The sequence below is a fragment of the Chroicocephalus ridibundus genome, chromosome 8 (genome assembly GCF_963924245.1).
Source record: "Chroicocephalus ridibundus chromosome 8, bChrRid1.1, whole genome shotgun sequence".
NCBI classification, from domain to species: domain Eukaryota; kingdom Metazoa; phylum Chordata; class Aves; order Charadriiformes; family Laridae; genus Chroicocephalus; species Chroicocephalus ridibundus.
The window spans coordinates 38,810,178-38,823,264 of NC_086291.1; the positions used below are offsets into that span (position 1 = coordinate 38,810,178).

General features: G+C 58.4%; 1 protein-coding gene across 2 annotated transcripts in view; it reads left to right on the plus strand.

Annotated features, from left to right (window-relative positions):
* The window catches only part of NTN3 (netrin 3), a 36,116-nt gene extending 23,333 nt beyond the window's left edge, over window positions 1-12,783 (plus strand). For both annotated transcript variants that reach the window (XM_063344375.1, XM_063344374.1), the window contains exons 4-7: window positions 1,953-2,102; window positions 3,034-3,087; window positions 10,857-10,931; window positions 11,209-12,783. In XM_063344375.1, the coding sequence (XP_063200445.1) occupies window positions 1,953-2,102; window positions 3,034-3,087; window positions 10,857-10,931; window positions 11,209-11,537 (608 nt within the window). In that variant the 3' untranslated portion in view covers window positions 11,538-12,783. The remainder of the gene's footprint in view (window positions 1-1,952; window positions 2,103-3,033; window positions 3,088-10,856; window positions 10,932-11,208) is intronic.
* The last annotated feature ends 304 nt before the right edge of the window (window positions 12,784-13,087 follow it).

Consider the following 13,087-nt stretch of genomic DNA (forward strand, 5'->3'; position numbering starts at 1 on the left):
AGCACCAGTGGTGGGGTGAGAGCCCCCTGTTCAGAGCAGCACTGGTGTGATGCTGGTGGCACCGGGCTGCCCTTTCCAGCAGGGGTGTGATGAGGATGGGTCATGCTTCATGCCTAGGCCCACTAACAGAAACCCAAGCCTTTGCTAGTGGAAAAGAGACAAAGCAATGGATGGTTTCCAAGAGGTGTACCTGCCAGCTCGTCAAAGGCACCTGCTTCCTCCAAGTGGCTCAGGATCCAGCCAAGCCCACGCAGAAGAGCCCTGAGGAGTAGCCATAGGGAGACCATCCAGGTCCATCTGAAGCCAATGAAATGTCCCAGAGCACGGTGGTTCAAGAAAAGGCGATTAGCGCAATGTTCTCCTCCAGGCGAAGCAGCAGTGCTGTTCCCATGGGTCATCCAAGCTGGCCCAGCACTGGACTGTCACTGACAGTTTTGCTTCTTGCAGTCCAGGGCAGGACCATGGCTTGATCCCAGGACCTTTGGGGGTCCCCAATGAACTGGTGGTGGGTGTTTGCAGGAGAGCCAGGAGAGCCAGCCGCCCTGGCAGGAGACAAGCCTGTTGTGGCTGAAGAAAGATCCCATGTTTCCGACAGCCCCGTGTCATGCCAAGACTCCCTTGCTCACTGCCATTTGTTATCACAGCTGAGCCCCCAAAATATCCTTGTCAGAAAGACGTCCGTTTCCAGTCCCAGCCAAGATCTGATAAGGATGAAGCATCTGGTCCCCATTAGAGGCTGCTCGCTCTGGTTTCTGGCCATGCGGGAGGGGTCTGAGGAGCAGCGCTGTGGTGCTCCCACCAGTCCCATCTGGTGAAAATTAGGGAAACGATAACATCGGGGGGCTGCGGGGGCAGGCAGGGGGGGATGTTTTTGTTTTGCTTTGGAATCACGTTCAACTCTTACACTGATGGAGTCTGAGATAACCTCCTCCAGCACATAGCCAGTCCAGCCCCATGCAGGCAGATGGGACGATCCTCTCCTGAGTGAGCATCTCCTTCCTCATAGGCAACCCCTGGTGGGTCCCGTCATCCAGTGTTGTGTGATGGAGAGTCACTTCAGGTCTGTCCTGAGGCTGGAGACCCAACTTTCACCCTCCTCAGGTGTGGCTTTTTCCCTGGGAAGGCTGTGGTGGAAAGCCATGGGCATGTCTTTTGGCTGAGGTCTCCAGGAGGCAGGATGGGCATTGAGGCTCATGAGCTTGGGAAAGATAAAAAAAAACTTTTCAGACCATCCTAAAACCAAAACAAGGTTGAAGTTTGTGTAAAAGCTCAGTGTTCGTTCAGTTCCTTGGACTGGAAAGCTCAGAGGTGGGGGAGCAAGCGGTGAAAATGCATTTCACTGCTGTGACAGGAGCATTGCCTCGGGTTTGAGGTGGGGGAAGAGCAGACCTGGGCAAGTATCTCTCCGCTCCCTGTCCTGCTGTGCCCTCGCTCCCACGCTGGCCATGAACAAGGGTTTGCGTGGACCCATGTGAGCCCCGCTCCCTTTGCTTGCACAGGACAGGGCTGGCAGCTGGCATGGAGCTGCCCGTGGAAATCCCTCCTCCCGCCTGCACCCATGCCGGGCTGTCCCCGGAGCAGCTGCCTGCAACGTGGGCAGGAAGAAACTCTGCTACTGGTGTCCAGGCCTTAAATGCCAGCTGGCAGCTGCAGGTGCCTGTGTGAGCGGTGGGGTCTCCAGGGGCTCCTCCTGAACATCCCCATCAGCAGAGGCTGTGCTTTGGCCAAGACCTTCATCCACACACCCTCCTGCCCCTGCTGCTCACAGCACACGTGGGGCCACGGTCTGGACCCACGGGTCTCAGCTGTGCCGGCCACTGTGGCTGCTTTCCACCAGTGTGCTGGTAGGACTCACCACCCCCTCACCTCCCCAGGGGTGGCACCTTGGGTCCGGTTTGGGATTTGCATTGCGCATCACCTCTCATGTAGCCTTTTCTCTCTCTCCCACCCAGCCTGCGACTGCCACCCCGTCGGCGCGGCCGGCAAGACCTGCAACCAGACAACGGGGCAGTGCCCGTGCAAGGATGGCGTGACCGGCCTCACCTGCAACCGCTGTGCCAAGGGTTACCAGCAGAGCCGCTCGCCAGTGGCCCCCTGCATCAGTGAGTGCCGCCATGCCTTGCCCTGCGCTCGGGGACCCTCACCGGCGCTGGGAGATGCTCTTCTTGGGCTGGCTTGCAGTGGGTGGGAGGCTGAGCCGAGAGTCTGCCCATCCAGCTGGTTGTGCTCGATGGTCAAGGCAGGATGGTTGGGTCACCTTCTGGAGGCACTCAGGCTTTGTTCCCCCAGACCAGGAGGCTCTGAAAGACCTTTTGGGTTAATGATTCCAGCCACCTCTGCTGGGACATGTCTTCAGCTGCAGCAAGGTACCTTCCTCATCCAGCTGAGTCCTGAGCATGGGCAGGTCTGGGGCAAGGCCAGATCCTGTGGTCAGTGTAAAACTGTGTTTATTGTCGCAGTGGGTCTGAATTTGACCCAAACGGTAGAGGAACAATTTCCCACCTGCAGCATCTGCCGGCACTGCTGGAGCGGTGGCAGCCCGGAGGAGCTGACAGGGCTGGCTCCTCTCCCTCTGCTCTTCCCCAGTTTTGGAGACAGAATTAGGACAGAATTTCCCCCAGGTTTTGTTGCCAGGAGTCCCAAGAAAATGTTGTCTTTGCCCGTGCTTGTCCCTGCACTGTGCAGCCTGGAGCGTGCTCAGATCAGCCGAGCATCAGCCAATGCCCCAACTGAGTTCAGACGAGCTGAGCACCCAGGGAGCATCCGTGCCTGGAACACGTCCTGCACAGCAGTGACTTGGACGTTGCAGCATCTCAGCCTGTCCCAATTTACTGAGCTCAGTTTGGGCATCTCTGGGTCTATTTAACGGCCTGTGATATTCAGGTCAGACTCATCTCACCCCTCTTTCTTAGCAATCTGCTGGAGGTGACCCACCATCCCCTCTGTACCCCACTTGCAGAGGGCTTTTGTCCAGGTGTCACCCCCAGGGTTGGGGACCCCTTTCCTTAAGATGTCTCTCCTTTTCTTTTCCAGAGATCCCTGCCATCAACCCCACCTCCCTGGTCACCAGCACGGAGGCACCTGCAGGTAAGTGCTCCGCGTCCTGGGCTGAGCTCACAGCCCTAGCCCTGCCCAGAGACATCCCATCCCACTGCCCCTCTCCCCATCCCACCAGGGAGAAGGACTGAGCCCTGCCAAACTCTTTGGCAAAAAGATTAATGGTGAAAAATTTTGGCAAACAATTTTGGCGAAAAAAATGACTGAGATTTGAAAAGCTATGTATTTCTGGAAAGTGACCGGTACGGCTTGACGGGGCTTTCTCGGGGAAAGGGTTTCTCCATCCCCTCCGAGGAGAAAAGCAGGGTGGCAGCCTGCCAGGGCCTCACCACCCCACAGCAGGTTATGGCAGGGGTTGTGGCATACGGCACCTATGTCTCAGCGGGTGCCTGGTGGCTGGCTTTGTATAATCTTCTTTTATAGGTGCCAGTGTGAGGGAGGTTTCTCTTCAGTGCCTTTTACCTCCGCAGGGCCATGGCTCTCTGAGCAGCACTGGGGCAGTGGAGTCTGGCTGTGCTGGGGCACGGGCTGCCAGGTGTCCCTGAGACATGGGTGACATGAGCCTTGACCCATCCCTGTCCAGAGGAGTGACGTGTCTGGGTCTGAGCTGCTTGTCCCTGCTCTGTGGGATGATGGGACCATGGGAAGATCGATGTCACCGCTGCTGGCACCCAGTGGGAGAGGGGGGCAGCGCCGGTGGCAGGCTGCAGGCTTTGCAGGGGCAAGGGAGGCATTTCTGCCGCTGTCCTTAGAGCTCCTCAAGGGCCGCCCTGGCATCCTCAGGCTGGAGCAACAAGTCTCACGTCTCCATACACGCTGCAAGTTTGCTCACACTCCTGCAGAGGCTCAGCTGGGGCTGGGCACTGGTGAGTGCATGGATGCTGCACACACCGGTGGGCTAGGGTCCCTCTACCAGCCCCACCACTGCTGCCAAGGCCCCACCGAGGTGCCCTCAGCTCTCACCCTGACACAACACATGCCGATAGCACCACACAGTGGTGCACCAACCTCCAGACCCTGTGCCACCCACCGCCACGCTCAGCCCTCCCCGGCGCTGCAGGACATGGCCCCGCAGATGCCATGGCGGAGAGGTAAAGCAGCCGCTTTGCACCTCCTCCCCGGCCCCCCCTCTTCTGTCAGCCACCCCCTGCCATCTCGTCCGTCTGCCTGGCACCTCCGTGCCCTGCGCAGGGGTCGCAGCGGTGGGAGTGGATGGGCTGTGCTGACAGTGGGCCAGCTTTTCAGAGGCAGGCGTGGCCACGTGTCAGAGGGGGCCGTAGCAGGGCTTTTCTCTTCCCCCTCTCCTTCCTAGCCATCCCAGTGTCTATCCCTCTGCAGGGCTCCCAAGTCACGTTGAAGGGGACCTTCTTTCCCTAGCTTGGGAAAGAAGCAGCCCTTTTCCTCCTCAGGCCACCCTTCAACCTGCAGTCCCCAAGGCTTTGTCTTCTCCCGCATGCCAGCGGGGTGAATAGATGTCCCTGCACCATCCTCCACTCCATCCCATGGCACATGGTCCTTGGAACAGAGCAGGGGCACCTCCAGCTCCCCATGCCCATATTTAATGAGGAGCTTCCCCAGGCCCTGTTCCGGGTAGGTCGATCCCGGGAGAGCCAGTGTGCTCCTTGGAGACCTGATGCCCTGCCTGCATCCTTCTCCCTAGCTCTCCCTCCCACGGCCACCCCGCCTTGGGGGTGTAAAGTGCCAACAGCCCCTTCCCAGGCTGGCACACACCGGTGATGTGCTCCTCAGCCTTTTGGGAACATCTTCCCTTATGGACCATAAGAGCTGAGCTGTCTGCGATGGTGACACTGCAGGGGAGGCTGTGTGGAACTTGGGGCAGACCACCACCACGTCTGCCCCTGCCCTCCCTGCCCGCCCTGCCTGCTGCAAGGGAGGGAGCTGGGAACACCAGGCTGTGTGGAAAGGGAAAAAAGGGGAGGGGAAAGCGGGATTTGGACAGGTTTATTGCAAACAGAGAGTGACACACAGAGCAGAGTTAATCAAGGTGACTCCCCTCCAGTGCTTTATAAATAGAAACAGTCTTAGAGTGGTGTCTGATATTTTCAGCTGCGTAAAAATAAATGGCACTGGCTGGGTGTTTGCTTTGTTTTAGCAGAGCAGGTCTGCTTTAAACTGCTCCTAGTTTTATCTGTGGGTTTGTTGTTTTAAGATTTCTGGCTTCTAGCTCGAATATCTTTAATGCAAAGTAGCTTGCCTCTGCCCAGAGTCCGCGTCGGGGGGAGCAGGGGACCTGCTGGGGTCCTGTTGCCCCCTTTGCTGGGGGAGATCAGAGATGGGGCAGGTGATGCTGCCCTGCCCGGCTCTGCCGGGGACACCCTGCCTCCAGCCTGCTTGTGCTGTGGGCAGGGCTGGCCACAGCGGTGTGCCCTGCCTGCTGCCTGCCCCCTGCCTGCCCCCTGCCTTGCTGCCTGCCTTGCTGCCTGCCCCCTGCCTGCTGTCTGCACCCTGCCCCACTGCCTGCACCTTGCCTGCTGCCCACACCCTGAACCCTGCCTGCTGCCTGCACCCTGCCCTGCTGCCTGCAGCCTGCTCCGCTGCCTGACCCCTGCCTGCAGCGTGCACCCTGCCCCACTGCCTGCACCCTGCCTGCTGCCTGCACCCTGCCCCACTGCCTGCTGCCTGCCCCCTGCCTGCACCCCGCTCCCCTAGGAACCTCCAGGCTGTTCCAGAAGCAAAGCACACCCAAGGGGGCTCTCAGCCCCCCAGCGCCCCACAGTCCTCCCCCACAAGGCAGCCTCCAAGCCCCTTCTCCCCCCATTTCCCCACCTCCCTCCCTGCCTCTGGCAGCAGGTGCCGGGCTGTGGGAACAGGGGGACATTGTTCGGGGCTGCCGTGATCAGGTGCTGGGCTTCCCCCCTCTTCCCATCCTCCTCCCTGCTGGCGTCCTGTCCCTGGGCGCGTCCGGGCTTTTCGCTGACGTTGCCATCCTCTGCATCGCTCTTCCCAGCTCTCTTCTGCCTTTCCGACCCTCCGGAGCCTTTGAGGTCCGGCTTTGATCTCTCTGCCCAAGCAGCCAACTGGCTCAGCAATGAAACGTCCTGGGTCCACTTCTCGTAATTTTTATTATTATTATTTTAAAATATTTTCCACTTAGTGGGGAAAAAAAAAAATCCTTGTTCCCCGTTAGCAGAATTAACAAAACTTGTGGAGCGCAAAACAGGGCTTTAAAGGAATTCAAAGTCAGCAGTAAAAGATTTGCAGCCATAACACCTAATTAAGTTACATCTCTCTTAAAACAAAATATTCCGTCTTTTTTTCAAGGCGAGGAGAAGTAAACCAGATGTGCAAACTTGCCGCCTCTCACACATGCGCTCCCCATGGAGATGGGGGATGCCCGCACTGGGCTCGCCGGGCACTATCCGCCTCCTCCTGTGTCCCTGCCAGTGCTTGCCCCGCTCCGTCCACCCGTCCTGGGTGCCGGCTGCCCACCACCGACAGCCAAGACATTGCCAGTACCTGGGGTTCTGCTGCCTGCACCGTGGGCTGGTGCCAGACCAGCATCAGCAGGCGGCAGTTGGGTGGGCACACGCCTGTGGCGGTCATTGCCCCCGGTGTCCATGGAGGGTCCATGGTGGGGTGAAGGGGTTGAGAGTTGCCCTGGGACACAAACGGGACCGAGCTGTGGCACAGGGCGGGAGCTCCCATTTGGAGCCCCCTTTGCATAACAAGAAAGGACAGAGCAGTGTGTCCGGGATGGGGCTGTAGTGTATCCCAGGGATGCAGCAGTGTCCGGGAATGGGGCTGTAGCGTATCCCAGGGGATGCAGTGGTGTCCGGGATGGGGCTGTAGTGTATCCCAGGGATGCAGCAGTGCCCGGGAATGGGGCTGTAGCGTATCCCAGGGGATGCAGTGGTGTCCGGGATGGGGCTATAGTGTATCCCAGGGATGCACCAGTGTCCGGGAATGGGGCTGTAGCGTATCCCAGGGGATGCAGTGGTGTCCGGGATGAGGCTGTAGCACATCCTAGGGGATGCAGTGTGTCCAGGATGGGGCTGTTGCCTATGCCAGGGATGCAGCATTGTCTGGGATGGGGCTGTAGTGTATCCCAGGGATGCAGCATTGTCTGGGATGGGGCTGTAGTGTATCCCAGGGGATGCAGTGTGTCCGGAATGGGGCTGTAGTGTATCCCAGGGATGCAGCGGTGTCCGGGATGGGGCTGTAGCATACGCCAGGGGGATGCAGCAACATCTCAGGGTTTGTGGGTGCACTTTCACAGCGTCAGACTGTAGCAGGTCTCTGCCATCCCCCAGCCCTTCCAACAGGGCTCGACAGCCCCGTCAGGCTGCACAGACATGGCAGGAGGGGTGGGCAGGAGGACGACTACAGGCGGAGGCTAAACTTGATCTTCTTTCCGCTACCCTGCAGCACGTGTAGCACCACGAAGTTTAAAGGGGAGCTGGGAAGGTGGGGGATGCTCTGGGAGCCGCCGGGGGAGAGGCACTCCTCAAACGGCTTCTCTGATGGCCATCCAGCTTCTCCTGGCGGTTTTGTGGGGTGGACAGAGAATGTGCTGCCCAGCTGGGCTGGCAGGGCACACAGAGCCACGGCCAGGCTCCCCGGCCTGTGGGAAGAGCCACCACCCAGCACCCGGCATCCTGGCAGGCGTGGGAGGATGGAGCCATGGTCCATAGCTGTGTCCTGGCGAGGAATGGGGGGCTGAGACCCTCAGTAGAGCCCTGCTGCGGGGGGGACCCTGTGGGGATGGGACAGGGTGCCCAGGGAGAGGTGGTTTGTGAGGGCAGGACCCAGCCACCCCCCAGGTGGGGACTGAGCTGCAGGGCAGCCCCGGCACCCCTGGCCTGGCCACTTCCCTGGGCGCAGCACCCATCCTGGCCCCAGGCACGGCGATGGAGGCCACGAGCACAAAGGCAAGGAAGGGAAGCAATTCGAGTCACTTGGTCTTTTTTTTTTTTTCTTTCCATGTTTCTTACCTAAATTGAGCAGGAATTGATTTTATATTTGAGGAATGTTTCTCAGCACAAAGCTGAGGTTAAAAAAAAATCCCCAAACTAATCCCAAATTGTTATTTCCCAACACTGTTTTCTGGCTCTTTGGAATCGCAGTTTTATTATGTTAATCATGAGCAGGAGCCCAGGGCAGTTACTGGTTTTCTTTCTGCTTTTCTTACTTTTCTTTCTTCCCCAGGGCTGAGCGAGGTGGGTGGCAGGTTGGCTGAGGCTGCCCCGCAGCTCGGTCCCACCACCCATCACCCTGCCGCCCACGGGCTCAGCACCAGTGTGGCCTTGGCTCTGGGAGGTGGCCACCCTGGCCATCCTCCTGCTGGACACCCCAGTTGGTGCCACCCTCCTCGGCCACGGCACCCAGTGCCCACGGGCAGCCCCATGGCAGAGCCACAACAGATGCCGGCTGCAGGATGGTTTCCGTGCCCCTCAGCCAGCTGGCGCTGCATGGCATGGTGCTGGCAAACTGCTGCAGCGGCACAGCTCCCAGCTCCCCTCCAGCACTGGCGGTGCAGCAAACCTATATGATCCTGCATCTTCGCCAAAGGCTCGCACGGGGCCGGGGCCCGGGCTGGACCCCGCAGCGGGCACGGGGGGTCACACCCTGCACCCAGCCCCAAAAAGTGCCTGATAGCCTCCCCCATGCCAGGGCGGTTGCTTGGGCATATGGACAGGCTCCTCCACTCTGCTCGGGGATGAAAAGGACACCCGTCCTGCCAGGCGCTCCCCAAAATAAGGGGGGGACGCCCTTTTGGAGTCCCCTTCAGGTAGCAAGAAAAAATGGATCAGTGTGTCGGGGATGGGCCTGTAACATGTCCCAGGGGTGCAGCAGTGTACGAGATGGGGCTGTAGCGTATCCTAGGGGCTCAGCAGTGCCTGGGATGGGGCTGTAGCGCAGTGCCTGGGATGGGGCTGTAGCACAGCCCAGGGATGCAGCAGTGTCCAGGATGGGGCTGTAGCCTATCCCAGGGGCTCAGCAGTGTCTGGGACAGGGCTGTAGCACATCCCAGGGGTGCAGTTGTGTCCGGGATGGGGCTGTAGCACAGCCTAGGGATGCAGCAGTGTCTGGGATGGGGCTGTAGCGTACCCTAGGGGATGCAGTGGTGTCTGGGATGGGGCTGTAGCACATCCCAGGGATGCAGCAGTGTCTGCGACAGGGCTGTAGCACATCCCAGGGATGCAGTGGATGGGGGCACCATCAGCATTGCTGCCAAGTCCTTCAGTGCACTCAGTAGTCACCCTCCACGGGGGACCCTGCACCCTCTCTGCAGCCACCACAGCTGTCCCAGGGGGTGCAGCGGGGCTGGGGCAGCGCTGCCAGCCCATGCAGAGGGGCAGCGTGCCGGCACGGGGGGAGGCTGAGCCGAGCATCAGGGCTCATACCCCTCTGCCAAGAACTAGCTTCATGCCGCGCTGCTTCTATCGATGACAAATTTGCAACAGGCGGCACAAAGTCCCCATTAAAAAGGAGCTGGGCAGAAAGGAGAGCAGCAGAGCCCAGGGTGAGTTTGTGCTCCTGGGCTTCTTTCTTTCCTCTTTTTTCCTCCTCCCCTTGGCACAGGGCGCTGTTATTCCCCGTCTTCCCCCAGACCCTTGCCTCCATCCCCAGCGATTGCTGTGGCAACCCACAAACAAAGACAACTTCAGGGACTGCTGGCTCTGTCCCGGCATGCAGGGCCAAGCTGGAGAGAGAACCTGCAAGAGGGAGAGAAGAAAGATGGGCTTAGAAAAAACATGCCATTTGGAAAGAGACAAATTGAGATGTTCAAAGGAAGATGGCAGGGGGAAAGAAAGGAATAGAACTGGGCTGCTTCAGGCAATTGTTGGGATCAAAGCCTTTGAGGAGAAGGAAAGAGGCATTCCCTGCCCTCCCTCTGCTTGAGATGCAAATCTGGGGTCTTTAGAAATGCGCAGAAAAAAAGCCTCCTTGAGGACATGAGTGTCCCAAGAGCTGGGGGACAGCAGGGAGGGATGCTGCGTGGGGTGGAGGACAGGCTGGTGGCCTCCCCAGCCATGCTGGAGCAGCCTGAGCAGGGGATGCTCAGGCAGCAGGAGTGACCTGGCAGAAAAGAGCTGCTTCCCTCGCCCACCTGCTTCCCCCGGCCTGAGTCCCCTTCCCTGCTTTTGGGACACCAGCAGGTCTCTGGTGGGGCTGCCCCATGAGGTTGCTTCCCACCACCCTGGCCCCTGAGGGCTGAGTCACCTCTGAGGCTCACAGCCCCCTTGGCGTGGGGTCAGACCTTGCTTTGGGTCCCTTCCCTGCGGGGCCAATGGTGGAGTTGTGCTGGGTCCTCTCTTCCCCACGTCGCCCAGGTTTGTAGGGCCACAGCTGTCCTGGTTGACCCTCTTTGGCCATGGCCCCTGCCTGCTCTCCATGGTGGCCACCATCACCTCACCTCCATTTCTCCCATCCATCCCCTTCTGCGCCCAGAAGGAGGTTCCTCACACTGCCTCCACCACCCCTGTGCTGCTTTATTCTGCTGGACACCATCACCTTCAGCACAGGAGGTGACATGGTCTGCTCTGTGTGACCAAAGCCACTTGATTTCTCTCCCAGCTGATGTCGTGTCAGTGTTCATGCTGAGATATGAGCCCCCAGGAGGCAGCTGGACTTGCTGGACCCCCATCCCCAGCAGCAGCCCAGGCCCTGGCTCAGGAGCCTTCTGGAGGGAGCTGGGATGTGGAGTACCCACCATCCTCTGCCAGACTGGGTCTTGCTGCTGTCCCCTCCACCCTGTTCCCTCTTTCCTAGTGGTGGGACGGGACCCCACATGCTTCAAGCCCCTCAGTGCTCAACTCTCTGTTTTTCCTCCGCAGACTGTGACTCTTACTGTAAGCCAGCCAAGGGCAACTACAAGATCAACATGAAAAAGTACTGCAAGAAGGACTATGGTAAGGACCTCCTCCTTCCCTGGGCCACACTGGGCTTTGCCACAGAGGCAGCCCAGGGCCAGCTGCAGGATGGCCATGGGTGGGGGAGATGCAGGTGTCCCAGGGGATGGGGAGCATACAGCATGGAGAGGGGTCCCCAAATCAACCCTCCCAAAGGTTGGCACAATGGATGAGGCAGGTGGGGCTGCTGAGGACGAGCAGTTCCCATCACCAAAGCTTCCTTGGGGAGCAAGGCAAAGCATCCCCCGTCACCATGCCTCCCCCTCTTTTCCCTCAGTGGTCCAGGTGAACATCCTGGAAATGGAAACAGTGGCCAATTGGGCCAAGTTCACCATCAACATCCTCTCTGTCTACAAGTGCCGCGATGAGCGGGTCAAGCGCGGCGACAACTTCTTGTGGATCCACCTGAAAGACCTGTCCTGCAAGTGCCCCAAGATCCAGATTAGCAAGAAGTACTTAGTCATGGGGATCAGCGAAAACTCCACAGACCGGCCGGGACTGATGGCCGACAAGAACAGCCTGGTCATCCAGTGGCGGGACGCCTGGACACGCCGCCTTCGGAAACTGCAGCGGCGGGAGAAGAAGGGGAAGTGCGTGAAGCCCTGAGGGGTTTCCACCCCTCCCGTCCCACCCCGCGCTCAGCCCCAGCCCGGCTGTGTGCCGCCAGACTGCGCCCAGAAACTCTGTACATATATATAGTGTGAACGGACTCTTCTGTCTATAGTGTATATTTTGGCAATGGTTTCCCTTTGTGTGTGCGTGTGCACGCGTGGGTGTGCGTGTGGGTCTTTTTTTTCTAAGTATATATTAAAAATAACACAGTAATGACAAACCTTTAATGAGGAGCAAAGTGGAGCAAGATCCTGTGGGTGCCTGAAGGAGCTTGAAGGGGATTGTTGTCCTGCTCCGGGCATGCTGTTTGTAGCACTCATTTTCTAGGCTTTTCTTTTCCTTTTAACAAAGTCTTCTGCCTGGTGTTGACATCTGAGTTTACAGCTCTCCCTTCTCCAGCATCTGGGGCCTGCCTCTTCCTCGCTCTCTGAGAACATGCTGCTGTCAGACCTCTCTCTGCCCTGTAGGAACAGAAGGCCAGAGTCTTCTGTCCTTCATCCCAATGTGCAAACGGGGCAGGCTGAGTGGAAACCGTCCAATGCTGCAGAGGGACCAGCCTCAGGAGCTCCACCAGGAAGAGCGAATGAACTTTTGCAAGGCCTGATTCCCTGGTGACCTCGGGTTTACACAGACCAGCACCGCCACCTGGGGCAGGACCCATGGGATGCTGCAGTGCCATGGGGAGGAGTCAGACCCTGACAGTGCATTGGTGTCCACCAGGGAGAAAGGGACGGACTTTGTAACTCCCTGGCCATTGTCTTATCCTGGTCCATAGTCCCAGACCCAGTGGGAAAGACCTGGAGAAACCCATTTTCTCCTCCCGTGTCCACCAGGGCCTGCCCTGCCTGCAGGACCTGGGGTGGAGTGGTCAGGCTGACCAGAGCCATCAAGTACCGTCGTCCACCCTCCCAGGTCTATGTCCTTATATTCTCACAGCTGATGCCAACTGACGTAATTGCACCTATTTTTGTTGAGCTGACACCAAGTGACCATCTGCCTTGGTGTGCATCCTTCAGAGCTGGCCTGACTGCATGCTCTCCTGGGAAGTATTGCTGTGGCCGAGGTTGTCTGAGGAGATGCACAAGGCAGAGGTGGCAGGAAGAGAGAAGAGCTTTCATTGACCCACCTCTAGTCTTTTATATCTTCTTCACCGTGTATTAGTCTCCGGTTCAAACAGACATCAGTATCTTCCCATGTTGAGATTGTAGAGGTCTTGGCATAATAAATATGAGTAGAAATACTAGGTGCTCTGACAACAGATATTCCTTTCCCTACAAACCTTGCCTTGCTTATTGAATGGCTCAGTGAGGTATTGTAGCCTGTATCACAGCCTTTCAGTGCCTTAGGAAGATGCTTTGCCCTTTTGAGCTCATGGCAGCTTGTGTGGACTCCCCATCCCATGGGTGGCCTGGTGCTTCTGAGCAACAGCATCCCAGCACGGTGCTGGAGCCTGGAGCTGAAGAGACTGGTGGAGCACTGTTGGGGTTCAGGACAGGGGAGTTTGGGGACCGAGGATCTAGGCACAGGGGGATATCTGTGTGGAC